The sequence below is a fragment of the Lynx canadensis genome, chromosome D1 (assembly GCF_007474595.2).
Source record: "Lynx canadensis isolate LIC74 chromosome D1, mLynCan4.pri.v2, whole genome shotgun sequence".
NCBI lineage: Eukaryota > Metazoa > Chordata > Mammalia > Carnivora > Felidae > Lynx > Lynx canadensis.
In genome coordinates, this window is record NC_044312.2 from 68,448,037 (window position 1) to 68,463,703 (window position 15,667).

At 38.9% G+C, this 15,667-nt stretch overlaps 1 protein-coding gene across 3 annotated transcripts in view; it reads left to right on the plus strand.

The window, feature by feature from the left end:
• Nucleotides 1-4,813: 4,813 nt before the first annotated feature.
• USP47 (ubiquitin specific peptidase 47) overlaps nt 4,814-15,667 on the plus strand; it is a 107,000-nt gene continuing 96,146 nt past the window's right edge. For 2 of the 3 annotated variants that reach the window (XM_030332513.1, XM_030332515.1), the window contains exon 1: nt 4,899-5,087. In XM_030332513.1, the coding sequence (XP_030188373.1) occupies nt 5,049-5,087 (39 nt within the window). In that variant the 5' untranslated portion in view covers nt 4,899-5,048. Of the gene's footprint in view, nt 5,088-15,667 lie in introns of all 3 variants that reach the window. The other variant, XM_030332514.2, reaches the window with a different exon arrangement.

Below are 15,667 nucleotides of genomic sequence, written 5' to 3' on the forward strand. Positions count from 1 at the left end.
TTTGACGGGGGTTATATTATGAACTTTTTAAAGTGAAGGGAACAAGAAAAATAATCCAAAACAATTTATAAGCTTCTGACCTACACCAGTCCTGGCAATTTTTTAAAGTGTGAATCTCCCCTAAGAAATGTCATTAATTCAATAAAAATTTATTAAGCCTGTGCCAGGCACTCTTATAGGCACAGAGGAAACATTAAGGACAATCAGCCTAGATTGAATGGTCATGAAAAGCCTGTTTGAGGAGGTAACATTTGAGAGGCCCAAATGACCAGATGGAACTACATAAGAGCAAAGATTTGGGAGAAGAATGTTTAGGAAAAGGGATTAACTACTGAAAGGCTTTGTGGCAGAGGTAAACTTAGTTTATTTAACAAGCTTCAATAAGGGCAGAGTGGCTGGGTCATTGTTATAAAAGGAAGAGTGGTAGATGAGATGAACAAAGTGGCCAGGGGCTAGCTTGCATTGGGCTTCGTAGGCCATGGCAAGGGATGTGAATTTTATGCTGAGTGGGACAGGAAATCTTTGAAAGGTTTTAACTAAGAGAAAGTTTTAACTAAGAATTATATACAATCTGATATGTTTTAAAAGGATTACTCTAGACATTTTGTGGAGTAAGAATTTTGTGGGATAGGAATAGAAGCTAGGAGCTTCTAGTTTGAGTTCTAGAAGTTAGGAGACAATTAGGTAGTCCAGGCAAGAAAAGATAATGATTGGAGTAGGATGGGAAGTAGTGGATATAAAGAGAACTGGTTGGATTGGGGTAAATGTCAGAGGATGAGGCAACAGCACTTAGTAATGAATTGAAAGTGAAATAAAGATTTTTAAGTTTTGGGCTTGATCAACTGAATTCATGATGGTGCTATTTATTGAGGTAGAGAGAGCCGACAGAGCATATGTTGCAGGAGGAAGGTGGGGGAGGCTCAGAAATCAAAAATGATCTGTTCAGGTCAATTTAAATTTGAGATGTTTCAAGTCATCAAAAAGGTAGATGTATGTATAAGTTTGGTGTCCACCAGAGTGTTCAGGAATGAAGACATAAAATCCATATAGAAAATAAACAAACACATATGCATGTAATATTAGTAACTTAATTTAGAGTGGGAAGAGTAGGAAGAGTAGCCAGACATCAATATTTGCTCATTTATTTATTAATCAATTCATGCATTCATATACTTCACAAATATTTACTGCATAACAGCCAACCTATCAGGCTTTAGTACAGCCATGTCAATGGTCTCCAAAGAGAAGACTACAACCAGAGAAGGTGGATCATGGGAAGAAAACATTAGAACTTAAAAAAGGTATTTTTATCTAAAAACATAAAAAAACTAAGTCTTACGAATATTTAATATGTAGATTGACACTGGCATCTCACTATTAATGAGTAAAAATTATGAGTTATGCAATGTGGGGAATAATTCAGGGATTTTTTTCATTTTCTTTCATTTTAATCTATTGTGTGGTTTTTTTGGGTTTTTTTTGAGAGACAGAGAGAGAGAGAGAGAGAGAGAGAGAGAGAGAAAATCTTAAGCAGCCCTCACGCTCAGAGCAGAGCTTGATGCAGGGCTCAATCCCATAATCCTGGGATCATGACCTGAGCCTACATCAAAGGTTGGACATTCAACCTACTGAGCCACCCAGGCGCTCCTTAATATATTGTGATTTATTCCAGTTTATGTGTGCTGGGTTAAGAAAATTTACCAATGACATTATTATTTCATTAAACTAATCCCTCACTAAAAGGAAAGAAGCTAGGGGTGCCTGGGTGGCTCAGTCAGTTAAGTGACTGACTCTTGATCTCAGTTCAAGTCTTGATCTCAGGCCAAGCCCCATGTTGGGCTCCATGCCTGGCGTGAAGCCTACTTAAAAATAAATAAATAGAGAGGGGAAAGTGGGTGATGGGCCTTAAGGAGGGCACCTCTTGGGATGAGCGCTGGGTGTCGAATGGAAACCAATTTGACAAATTATATTTAATATATAGAAAAAGCTTTAATGTAGGGGAATATAATGTTGCTAGTTCTTCTAACACACTTAATAAAAATTTAGGCTAGCAAAAAGATAAATTATTTACAAATAAATAAATAAAATGAAAGTAGCTAGAAAAAGATTTCTGGAAAAAAAACATGAGTTGAAGACAATAATGCAAACATAAGCAAAAAAGGTGATAGGAGAGATGACATATCTACTTCTAGCATGAGCTGTACAGAAACCATCTTATTAAATAGTGGGAAGGACATTTTGAAATCAATGATTTGGAAATATTTCTATTATAGGAGTTTAATGTACAAATGGTTTGTGTGCTACCTAAGGCTGAGACAATGGTAAGTGAGGTGAGGCATTCCCCTCCGGTGCAAAATTTAAGAGGACAGCCACAACTTCAGTAATCAAGATAAATAGTATCTTACTACAACATTTTTTTTTTTTTTAATTTACTTATTTTTGGAGTGGGGGGCAGAGGCGGAGAGAGAGAATCGCAAACAGGCTCTGTGCTAACAGCACAGATCTCATGAACCACGTGATCATGACCTGAGCCAAAATCAAGAGTTGAGCGTTTAACTGACTGAGCCCTTCAGGTGCCCCCTAAAAATTCAAAATTAATGCAAACATCTATGATGAACAAAATATCAAAATTTTATTTTATAAAAAAAATTTTTTTTTCAAAGTTTATTTATTTTTGGGACAGAGAGAGACAGAGCATGAACGGGGGAGGGGCAGAGAGAGAGAGGGAGACATAGAATCTGAAACAGGCTCCAGGCTCTGAGCCATCAGCCCAGAGCCTGACGCGGGGCTCGAACTCACGGACCGCGAGATCGTGACCTGGCTGAAGTTGGACGCTTAACCGACTGCGCCACCCAGGCGCCCCTCAAAATTTTAAATAAAGACAAGGTCAGTACCCTAAAAAAAATCTTACACATGTACATTAAAACTTGAAGGCAGAATTCTCTAAGCTATTGAAAACTCTTCCAAGCAATGAATTCCAAAGAGTTCTGAACCCATTTGTTAACAATTTAAAATGCAACATTTTCTGGCTGACATCAGGAAAGATAGAAAGTTAGTTGAATTTCAATAAAAACTTTTCATGATTGGTGGATGGAAGTGATAAAAATGGATACTTGCATTAGTAAGAACAGCCAAAGATGTACTTCTTCCATTAAGATTTACATATCTTTGTGAGTTATCTTTTCCAGCTTATGACAGCCATTAAAATGAGGTACAGAAATAGCCTGAACGTTGAATCAGACAATTTAATAACTGCTTCAGAAGGTATTAAAGATTTTAAAAACCATTGAAACCCAGTCAATCATATTGCTTTCACTAAATATATTTAGTGAGAGTAACAAGAATTCTTTCTACCATTAATATAAAAAATAACTCTTACAGTTACCTTTAAATGTTTATTTTTATCTTATCCTTTTTACATATTAAAAACGTTTTATGTCACATATAGCAGGATGTGTATATGACTTACACAAGTATACAGACTTACACACACTTTTTTTTTTTTTTTTTTTTTTTTTTGCTAATAGGGGAATGCAATCAAAAAACGTTTAGAGAGGGGCCCCTGGGTGGCTCAATCTATTAAGCCCCTGATTTCAGCTCAGGTCATGATCCCACAGTTCGTGAGTTCAAGCACCACATCTGCGCCCTGCGCTCACAGCTCAGAGACTGGAATCTGCTTCCTATTCTGTCTCCTTTTCTCTCTGCCCACCGCCCCTCTCACTCAAAATTAATAAACGCTAATAAATAAATAAATAAATAAATAAACTCAAAAATAAATAAACATTAAAAAATTAAAAATAAAAGTTTGGAGAGCACAAGTACAGGTAGTTAACGCTGTGGGTGTTAGGAATATGGCAGGATTATATTATCTCAGCACGGTGTAAAATCTCTGTACCCACCGAAGTCTTCACGAGGGACCCCTTGATGAGTCTTCATAAAGTAAGGTTTCATGAGTGAGATTTGGAAAAATATCTATTGCCTAATTTGTTTAGTATAAAACAGAGCACAATGCTGACAGAGGAGATTTAAGTACTCTGAAAACATTCTTAAAGAAGATGGTATGTTCAAACCGCAGCCCTACTCGCAGAAGCGATCTCAGTCCTAGACTTGAACCTGTCGGGAGAAGGAAGTTCCCATAAAGGGGGCAGGAGAGTGCCGCTCTAATGGAGGGTGTGTGTGTGTGTTTGGCGGGGGAGGTGCGTGGAGAGTGACACCGTTTCTCTGAGACGAGGGCTGCTGCCTCCCCTCGCAGGAAATGGCCTTGAGGTCCCTCGAGCCGGTGCCATCAAGAGGGTAGGGAGAGGCGAAAAAGAAAACGCAGTTCCTTCAGGCTGGGGCCGCGTCTGAGGGCGGAGGCCGAGAGACCGCCCGTGACGCCTTCTCTTCCAGAAAGAGGCCAGGGCTATGTGAAGAGGGGCTGAAGTTCAGCCGCTTTTCTAACGGGCAGGGAGAGCCGTATTGGGGGGGGGGGGTGGTAGGGTCAGAGAAGGAGTTTTCGGCTCGACTCTTTCCCTGGTGGGCAGCGGGTCCGAAGAGCCCCAGAAGGCATGGAGTATTCTGAGGCCTGGCCCTCTCCCTGCCGGCAGGGGGAGTCCCGAGATGGACGGTCCAGAATCCCTCCCACGAAAGGCGTTTGCAGGGCCGCTGAACCACTTTTGTACATCCCGGGGCTGAGTAAGAGCTGAGGTAATTAGACGCGAACGACAGCTGCCTCGGCACCTTGGGCGCCTGGCGCGGGACTGGGAGCCCGACGGTCCGAATTCTCGCGAGAGCGGCCGCCGCCATTTTTCCATTGATTGCAGCGGGCTGGGGGAGGGGCCGACGACGAAGGCGACGGCGGCGGCGGCGGCTGCGGCGGCAGCGGCGGAGCAGCCGTGGGTCGGTGTCTGCGCGCTGGTGTCTGAGGCCCAGTCTGAGGCCTCCGCGGTTGCCGGAACGCAGACGGTGGAGAGGATGACTGCCGCTGCCATTCTCTCCTGAGTTAGAAAGCCGCCACCACCCTGCCCCCTCCCCCGGCCGGGCAGAGAGGAGCGGCCGGAGTCTGAGCCATGGTGCCCGGCGAGGAGAACCAACTGGTCCCGAAAGAGGTGAGGGGCCAGCGGAGGAGGCTAGGCCCGAGGCCTGCGTCCGCTCGAGGCAGAGCAGGCCCGGGCGAGGGGTCGGCTGCGGGCCCAGCTCTTGTGCGGGCCTGGCTGTGAGGGAAGGAGGAGGTTTGTGGTGGGGGCTGTAGGGTGGGTGCGGTGAGCAGTTGGGAGACCTGACTGGAGCTAAGGGGCCTGGGGAGTCGAGACCTCCTTTCTCGCGTTTGTCGGGCTGGACAAATAAAGGAGCGGAGTGGAAGGGATCAGGTCCAGCTTTGGGGGAGAAAGTGGCCTTGTAAGTACTTATTTAACATGTTGAGCCAACGTAATTTTGAAGACAAAATTCTGTAACAGTTGGTAATGGGCACGACAGGGTGACGGTGCTTCTTCTGGTTTTGACAGTGGCAGTGTGTAGCTTTCAGGGCTTGTGAAATCTACACCCAACTTGAGATCTGTGGGAGGACAGAGTTAACTGTTAGGACTTTTTTGAACTCCTGTTACTTGGTAAATACTGTTGGCCTGCCTAAATGGGGCCTATCGAAGATCGTTGAAAAAGTTAATGTGACTTTCATGTAAAGGTAAGAGGTAACCGAACATTACCATATGGAGAGCTGAACTACTTTTGTAGTTGGGTTGTGTATGCTAGTTTGGGTGACTTCTTGAATTCTTAAAAGCAAGTGATATGAGAAGCCTTGACATCTTGGCTTCTCTTGAATAGTAGTAGAAGGTTAATGGTAGAATCCAGCACTGGCCAGTGAATTTCAACATATTAATAGTATCTCTGTTGGCTTTATAAATATCTTCAGCGTATCCAAATGTGTATTTTTAACTGGTTAATCATCAGGCTAATGCTTTGGATTTTTATTCTCATATACCTTAAATAGAGGCAGTGTCTTTTTGAAATGAGCTGTGTAGAATCTTGGTATTTGTAAGTGATGTTCCTTAAAAATTCTTAGTTTTGCTTTTTTAGTTGCTTTGTAGCAATTGGTTGTTACTTAAGCAAGCTCTGACACTGCAAAAGTGATATTAGAGTTATTTATGATAAAAATATTTTTCTAACTTTGTCAGATGATATTGTTTTGCAAGCACAGTTTTTTAAAAACTCCGGTATCATGTGTCAGTATTTATTCATCGAACATCACAAACTCTGTGCAAAGTGGCTAAGCAGATAAATTAATCAGAATTCTTGCCTTGGGAGCTTTCAAAGCTACTAAGAAAGAGAACACTGGTAATGTTCCTTGAGCTTCATTTAGGGGAGAGGTACCTTATTACCTAAGTAACTCTTATGCAAGGATCGAAGTAATAGTTGCTATAAGAAAGATACAACATGCATTTTCTTTTAGAGGTACATACTGCTGGTTTTCATTCTGACAAAAACCAAAGTTAGTCCTTTCTTAATTTTTTGACCATTAGAAAAATATAATATAGGTGAAACGTTAAGAAAATGCAACATCAGATTTCCCTGATTGGTGTATAAAAAACACGTTATGGATATATAACTTTGCAGAAAAATATCTGTTGTGTAAAAGCTGATACTATAATGCTGCTTTTACCAAAGTTTGGATTTTAATTTCCTCTCCTTTAAGACTAACTCCTTTACCTAAGGCTTCAAGCACATCCCAGTTTTTTCTTCTTCTATATTTTTTGGAACATATGCCTTCCCCCCTCAACCCCCCATCATCTAGATTCATCTTCAGGCTGTTCTTTTTCCCTGGCTCTTCTCATGATTCCTGGAAGCATGCACAGTAGTCTCACATCTTAAGACTGTCACTTGAAGTTCTTGCCTTTTTAAGCTAGCTAGCTACCTAGTTCTTTTTTGATAGCCATACTCTTTCTGAATTCTTCTTACTTGCTTCTCTTCCTTGGGTGTTCTGTTGCATTTGCTTTTGGTGATATTGTACTTTTTTGTTTTTTTTCCTATCTGTTTGTCTTATCTGCCTGCTCATTTAGTCAATGTCTTTTCTGTGTCCTTAATTATCACTTCTGTCTTTGTCATCTCCTGTCTGGTCTTTGTAGTAGGAATAGAATTATACAGTGCTAACGCTGAGGGAGAGTATAGTGATCATCTAGTAACTTACATCCCTTTACTTTAGAGATGAGGACATAGGGCCAGAGGATTGAAAGTGACTTGTTTAGGATCACATGAGTAAATTAGAGGGTGAGGACTGGAACTCACATCCCTGCACTGTTCATTGATTATATTCTAATTTATAGATCCCTCCGTGTAACGTGGAGGGTCTGGAAGAGTAGTGTGTAACTAAATAAATTTGCTATGTGAAAATAAATTGTAGAATTTAAAAAAAAACTTGCTTTGGTTCTAATGGCTTATTATCAACAATCTAGAGGATTCTGTTTTTGTTTGTTTCGTTTTGTCTTTAGGACCTTTGTATGGGGAACCTCTTACCTCTACTAGATTTAGATCTTGGTTGGGTGTGTGCATTCATGCATGTGTGTAGTTGTTGAATGAATAATATATTATTCTCATCCCTGAAGCTCCAGGACAAATGTATCGTAGACCACTCCAAAGAAGGCAGCTTAGTGTAGTACAGGTATTGGTAAACCCTGTGGGTCAAATCCAGCTCGTAGCCCGTTTTTGTATGGCTGTTATTGTAAAAAAATAAATAGAATAATTTGTGCCACATGAAAATATATGAAATTCACATTTAGTATTTATAAATAAAATTTTACTGGAACACAGCCATGCCATTTATTTACTGTTGTCTGTGGCAATAGGAGAGTTGAGTAGTTACTATAGATGCTGTCTACAGGATAAATTTGAAACTACTTAGCTTTGTATTCAAGGCCTAGTACAGTTGATTCTGGCCACAACCTTCCTTTTCAGCTTATCTCTTCTCCCATGAAACAAGTTTTTAATGCAGCCAAACGGGTTTCTCTGTAACTTGCTTTTTACTTCTATTTGTACTATCACCTCTTTGCTACTTCTTTGTTCAGACTCTTTGTATACATTTTTCCTTAAACACCCCATAGCTCATTTATTGTAAAAATCTTTTTATGACCATTTTAACCTTAGGGATTTCTCCTTCTTAGGAGACCTTTACATATGACTGGAATTCATTTGGCAACTAATGAATAGTGCTTGGTGATATTTATTATAGTCTCAAATTGTAATATACATTTTTATATTATTATTTTTTAATGTTTGTTTATTTTTGAGAGAGAGAGAGACAGAGTGTGAGCAGGGGAGGGGTAGAGAGAGAAGGAGGCACAGGATCTGAAGCAGGCTCCAGGCTCTGAGCTGTTGGCACAGAGCCCGATATGGGGCTCAAACTCACAAACCATGAGATCCTGACCTGAGCCGAAGTCGGACACTTAAGCGACTGAGCCACCCAGGTGCCCCCACATTTTTATATTATTTTTTATGAATTCCTTGGCAGCAGAGATCTTTGTGTGTGTTTCTCAGTTTTCTGTTTTTGTATACATTATAGGTCTAGGACAGTATCCTTTCTGGAACATATATTCAATAATATTCATTGATGTGGTGACAGCGTTGTAAAGAAACCTAGAATTCTAACCAATTATCCCCTACTTGGATGTTTTCCACAGCACCGTTGGCAAGCTGTTTTCCAACCTTTGCTTGAACATTTTCATGACTAATCTCTGATAACATCTTTGCCTTAGAAAAGATGTTATTTTAAGTTTTTGAGCTGAGAGAAGTCTAGACCTCTATACCTGCCATTTTTTGATGATTGCCTTTGGACAACAGAGAAATCCTAAATCATTTCCCATAGGATAGCTTTTTCTCATTGTTGAAGATGTGAGAGGGGAGTAGGAAGTCAGTCCTCTTTTCTACAATCTGAGCGTCCTCAGTTCTTTAACTTTTTCTCAGTTGCTCTCTTTTAGACACAGTCCAGTGTTTTTAGTATCCCTCCTAAATTATTGTACCTAGAGAAGAGCAAAGAGAGTGTGATCTGTTCATTGTGGTTAACAGTAAAGCTTTTCACCTCACTTTTTCATTCTATTCTATCTCTTTGAATTGTATTAATATTGGCTTTCAGATCTCTTGCTTTTACTATTATCCCAATTTTTATTTATTGCTTTGTTGCTTTTATTATTCTCCTTCTTTATAAGGATTTGTGACACTAATATTTATTGAGTCCTCACTGTGCATATTACTGTACTGTGACATGTAAGGAATGTATAGAGGAAATAGGAGAGATTCATTTTTCCCTCAAGTGTCTTATGTGTAATTAAGGATAAGGTACATATTTACTAATGGTTTAACCATAGTACTTAAAGTGATGTCCAGAGTGTATAAATGTAGAGAAGATGGAAAAGTGAAAGAAAAGACAAAAGAGTATTTAGTTTCATATCTCAGTGCATTTCTTTCTCTTTTCCATGCAGTAACTACTGCTTCTATATGGAACTAATGGTAGCGATAGTAATAACCAATATTTATGGAACATTTATTGTATGTCAGATGCTGTTATATGTGCTTTGTATATATTACCTCATTTGAGCTTCACAGTGACCTCACATATGAGGTCTTATATGAAGACCATTGATATTGACAACTCTCAAAACATTATTTTTTTTTAACGTTTTTGTTTATATTAGAGAGAGAGAGAGAGAAAGAGAGAGAGAGAGCTTGAGCCGGGAAGGGACAGAGAGACTGAGACAGAATCTGAAGCATGCTCCAGGCTCTAAGCTGTGAGCTGAGAGCTGTTAGCACAGAGTTGGACGCAGGGCTTGAACCCACGAGCAGTGGGATCGTGACCTGAGCCGAAGTCAGATGCTTAACCAGCTGAGCCACCCACCCAGGCTCCCTGAGAACTCCCAAAACATTAAAACAACTTATTTTTTATTTGTTACCTGTTTTTCTTTTATTCATTTATTTATTTTTGAGAGAGAGGGAGCACACAGGAGGAGAAGAGAGAGAGGGAAAGAGGGGGAGAGAGAGAGAGAGAGAGAGAGAATCCCAAACAGGCTCTGCTCTGTCAGCACAGAAGCCAATGCTGGACTCAAACTCACGAACCGTGAGATCATGACTTGAGCCGAAACGAAGAGTTGGACGCTGAACTGGCTGAGCCACCCAAGCACCCCTCTATTATCTGGTATTTAATAAAATCCATCAGTATTTACTACGGTCAATGTCAAATGAATATTCTTTTAATTTTATGTTTCCTAATTACTTGAGGAAATATGCTGCGATGATCTTTCTTGGTTTTGGCCATTCTTTAAAAATTAGCCTTTAAAAAAAATATTTGGAGTATTGATTTTCCTTTACCAGTAAAAGGCAGTTTGGTAGTTATGTCAAGTAACAACCGTGGTTTACATATATTGGAGTGTTTAATAAAAATCATTAGTATTTCAGACACCATTGGGGAAATGTCCACTTAATAAAGCAAAAAAACTGAATGCAGTTGTGTATGATTCCAAATTTGTCAGGGAAAGAATGGACAATTTAGGGTTATGCGCACTTAAAGATTAGAAGGAATACTCTAAAATAATAATTATTGTTCTTGGATATCTGGATCATTGAGCTATATTTAGATTTTCTTTACATAGTTCAACAATGGGCATGTACAGTACTAAAAAAAAGAAATTTAAATGAACTAATTGTAGTTTTTGAGGTAATTTTTGGTATTATATTGTTTTTTATGCTGATTTTTATCTTTTCCCTCTCTTCTTGCTCTGTGTATTTGCCACAGAGTAATCTGATCCACTTGCGTGGCTTCAGCGTTTCATTGTAATATACCCATTTCTGTCTCCAGTCCTGACCTCTCTTCTTCTAGATTCAGATTTCCACCTGCATACTCGATATCTCTAGTTGGTTGTACTCTTAAGACCCACAAATTGAATGTAGGTAATATCAAGATCTTTTCTCTCTCGTCATGTTCTCCTCTCAACACTTTTCTTTCCTGTTCTGTTCAGTTAGTGTTGTCAGCATCTATTGATTTGCTTAAGTTGGGAGATTTTTTTTTGACTCCTCCTTTTTCCTTTTTCTTATATTTAAATTAGTTCATCACTTGTATCCTTACTTTTCACTTTGTGGCTCTGCCTCTGTTTTCTCATTCAAATGTATTCCTGCTAAGTGGTGTTTTGTTTTGTTTTGTTTTGTTTTGTTTTGTTTTGACCTGTAGGCTGTTCTCTTTCCTAAGCTGTCCTCTCCACAACGTCAGTTAGTTTCTAAAACAGGTGAATTTATGATTTACTTACTTCGAAAGTTTATAGTTACTACCCTCTGATTGCCAAGTGAATAATAGGTATTGTTTATAAACACTGTGTGCCAGACACTATGCTAAACAGTTTACATATGTTATCTTATTTAATTCCTGTAAGAGCCCTCTAAGACAGCTATTATTTTTTATTATCTTATAGATGAAGAAGGTAAGGTTTAAAGAGGTTGAGGACCTTGCTCAAAGTTATAAAGCTGTTTGGTTCTAAGTCTGCACGCACAGCCTTCACCAGTGAAAGTACTTCATAATCCAGCTTCAGTTGATTTTTTTTAAGTTTAATTTTTATCAAAGTTATACATGCACACATTTAAAAGAGTTTAATAGTTCTGCAAGATTATTGACAAAACATAGTCGTTTGCAAATTCTCCTTCCCTTTTATTTCAGGCTCTTCAAAGACAACCACTTTCAACTCATTTTTTTGATGTTTATCTCCATATCTCAAAATAGCATGCTAGTAGTGTTCCTTCTTGGTTTTTCAGTTTAAGGCATTATCTACTGACTTCTTACAGTGGAAGATACGGTTTACTGCTCTCCCTAGCCACTCAGAGACACACTTCTCAATCCTGCTTAATCTTCCCGGTATTGTCATATTGCAAGTACTTTGGTTACATCAGTACTCAATGTGACTATAAGCTATTCATAGTTGAGCCCTGTAGTTTGCTGTGATTATTTTCCTTTCTAGTACATCTTGTTTTCCCTGAGTTAATGGTTTTTGTTTTTGTTTTAAATTGGCTTTTGTTTAGTTTTCTGTGTACTTCATTTAGCCAAGGGGTTCTCAACAGGGGACAACCTAGTGGACATTTGGCGGTGTTGGGTGGGTGGAAGGAGGGCAGGGAGTGTGCTACTGATATCTAGTAGTGGAAGCCAGCTGTGCTGCCAAACATCATCCTATACTGCACAGGACATCCTCAACAAAGAATTATGTGGCTCAAAGTGTCCCTAGTGACACTGTTGAGAAACTGTGATTTAGTCCAAACTCTCTCTCAAGTGTGTAAATCTCGTCTTATTTTGTTCAAACCTACTAATTTTTTATTTACATTTTTTTGAATTGCAGCTGTTGTCTTAGATTTGCCTTTACTGTCATCTTAGTAGACCCCCTCAGGTCTCTCTTGTATTGGGTCTCCTCGTTCTGTATCTGATGTCTTCTTTCTTTGCTTGTTTTCTCATTTTGGAGGACCACTTTCAGTAGTGGTCTCTGGATGAGATACAATTTTTCCCAGACCTCACATGCCTGAAAATGTTTCTTTTCTCTTGCTTTATAGAGTTTGGCTGGACAGAGAATTCTTGGTTAGAAAAAAATTTTCTCTCAGAATTTTGCAAACATTGCTCCGCTGTTTTCTTTTTTTCATTGTTGCTGTTGAGGCATCAGATGCTTAGGAGATTCTTTCCCACTATTTTGAAACTTTTTTTTTCCTTTCTGGAAGCTTAGAGAATCTTTTGGCCTACAATTCTGAAATTCCTGTATTATGTGCGGGAATAGGTATAGGTCTTTTATAATCCATTTGTATTGAGTTCAGGGTAGTCTTATTCGTTCAGAAATGTATTTCATCAGTTCTGGGAAATTTCCTTAAATGTATTTTTTTCATTTCCTCATTGGTTTTCTTTGTTCTCTCTTGAGTTCCTGTTGTTTAGTCGTTGGGTCTACTGACTGCTTTCTCTAATTTTCTTGTCTGTGTTCATCTATTTTACATTTCTTTTCCCCTTGCTTTCTGGGAAATTTTTCTCAACTTTTATCTTACAGTTCTTCTACTGAGGTTTTATTTCTGCCATCATATTTATAATTTCCAAGCACTCTTTTTATTTTTCCTGAAAAAATTTTAAATATTCCGTTTCTGACTTGTGGATGCAATGCTTCTCTTATCCCTGTTGGGAAATTAGTATAGTTTTCCTCTGTGCGTATTCCCCCTTTCCTCCAGATTTCCTTTTTGTGTTTATTTGCTTGGGCTTTGTCTTTCATATGAGATGGCTGGTGATCCTTCCAAGTCAGCTCTTAAAAGAGGTGCCTTAAAAAGCTTAGAAGCCCTACAAGTGGGTGATTATGATTTTCCCTGTAGAGGGATATAGTTGAATAACTTCCTTGCAGATTACCAATGACACATCTTCTATCTTGTGCTGGACTGATTTCCCAGAAAAGGTTTCTGATCTTATGCCGGGAGAGGACAAGCTTGGGAGTTGAGTAGGAAAATCATTAAGAATGTAAAAGAATGTAAATACATTTTCATTTGTTCTCCAGGTTTCAGTATGGCATTCCTCACATTCATTTGAGCCTGGCGTCCTCTAGTGCAGAGACACCCTGTTTCATGCTCTCCGAGGTCATTTGGCCTTTTGCCAGGGAGGGTCAAGGAGTAAAAGAGGGGCCTGGAGGTTCTCACTGCCTCTTAAATTTCAATCTGTTCTAGTTTGGACCCCACCCTTATTCCCACGGTGTCTGAAAATGCCAGCTTCTGTGCCTTTTAGGGTTTTTTTTTCCCCTCCCATTTTCCTTTAAAGTTTTTTTTGTAGAAAAGTTGGAAAAAGATTGGAGAATTCTCATATACGTTTCACCGAGCTTCTCTTCATGTTAACATCTTATGTAACTATGAACACTTATCAAAAGTAAGAAATTAACCAGATTTAACTAGTTTTTCCACTAATGGGCTTTTTTTGTTCCAAGATCCAAATTCTTGATCCTATGCTGCATTCTGTTGTCTTGTCTCCTTAGTTTCCTTTTATCTGCGACGATCCTCACCTTTTCCTTCTTTCATTGACCTTGACACTTTTGAACAGTTATTTTGTATAATGTCCCTTAATTTGGGTTTGTCTGACATTTTCTCATGATTTATGACCTCTCTCATGAGGTTAGGAATTAAAGAGAGGGATATTACAGATGTGATGTGTCCTCAGTACATCATATGGGAGGTCTTGGGGAATATGATGTACTGCTAGTGATGCGTTAACCTTGATCTCTTGGGTATGGTGTCTGCTGGGTTTCTCCACTTGTAAAGTTACTATTTTCCTCTTTAGTAATTATTAAATATTGGAGAGTATGCAGTTATCTTGTTTCTTTTTAAACTTATTCTGCCTACTAATTTTTAGCATCCATGTATGGATCTTGTCTTATTACTGGTGCAGTCTAATAGCAATTTTCTATTTTCCTCATTATTTCTGTGTTTATTCATTGGAATTCTGTGAAGAAGAGTTATCCCTATTCTCCATATATCTACTTATATGTTTATATCGATATAGACTTCTGAGTATTTATTGTATTCTTTCAGTTATAACCCAATACTATTTTATTTGCTTTGTTTTTTAAGCTGTTCCAGTCTTGGCCAGGGAAGCTCTTTCTGGTTGGCATTGGTGTGTTCATCCTTGCTTTTTGAGCACTTAACTTACTTTCTGGCACCACATTATGCTTCAGCCCGTGGTATATTTTCTCTGCCTCAACCCTGGAAACATCACTTCTGGGAGTATAGGAGGTCTTTTGGTATAAATGTAAATCTGATATAAACCAGGTGTCTGGTTTTCTTCTAAGCTAATGTAGAATTCAGCCTCTTCAGATGTAGAGTCATTACCATTTGATCTGCTTTTTGGTTTCTAAAACCATGTTTCTGGTTTCTTACAGGTTTAGGCTCTCCAAAATATTTCTTTACTTTTATTTTAGCAATATCTTGAGAAGCTGCAGAGCTAAATGCTTACATGTAATCAGTCTATCCTCTTTAACCTCTTTAATCAGTCTATCCTCTTTAAATTCCTAACTTAATGTTTTTGTCTTCTGCCCAGGCCAGTTTTGTTTTAGCCACATTTGGCTGTATTAGTTGCTGTTCCTAGATGAGTTGTTTGCTTTCATGTGTCAATTCTGTGCCCTGCCCTGAGTGCATAGTATGAAGTACTTTTTTATCATCTGGTTCCTAGGGAGTTTTAAATGGGTGAACTTGGATTTTACATGAAAACTACTATTTAAGTACTTTTTTAGGGTTTCCTCTTTTTTATTTTCCATTTCTTTTGATTAGTCACATAAACTTTTTGCATCTTAGTGTTGAGGTACCACAATTTTTTGCTGAAATGGAAGGGAGAGAGCCAGTACATTTCTGGGGTACTAGAGTACCATGGTAGCCCAACTTGGAAAGAAAAAATTGTATTGAAAATAGGGTGTTGTGAAAAACATAGTATTAAATTGTATATTTAAATATCTATTATAAATTAAGGTTCCAGAAGACATCTACTTTTAAAACAGATTCATTTTTTTTTAACGTTTATTTATTTATTTTGAGAAAGAGACAGAGCGTGAGTGGAGGAGGGACAGAGAGAGATACAGAATCCGAAGCAGGCTCCAGGCTCTGAGCTGTCAACACAGAGCCCGTTGTGGGGCTTGAACCACAAACCATGAGATCATGAACTGAGCTGGAATCA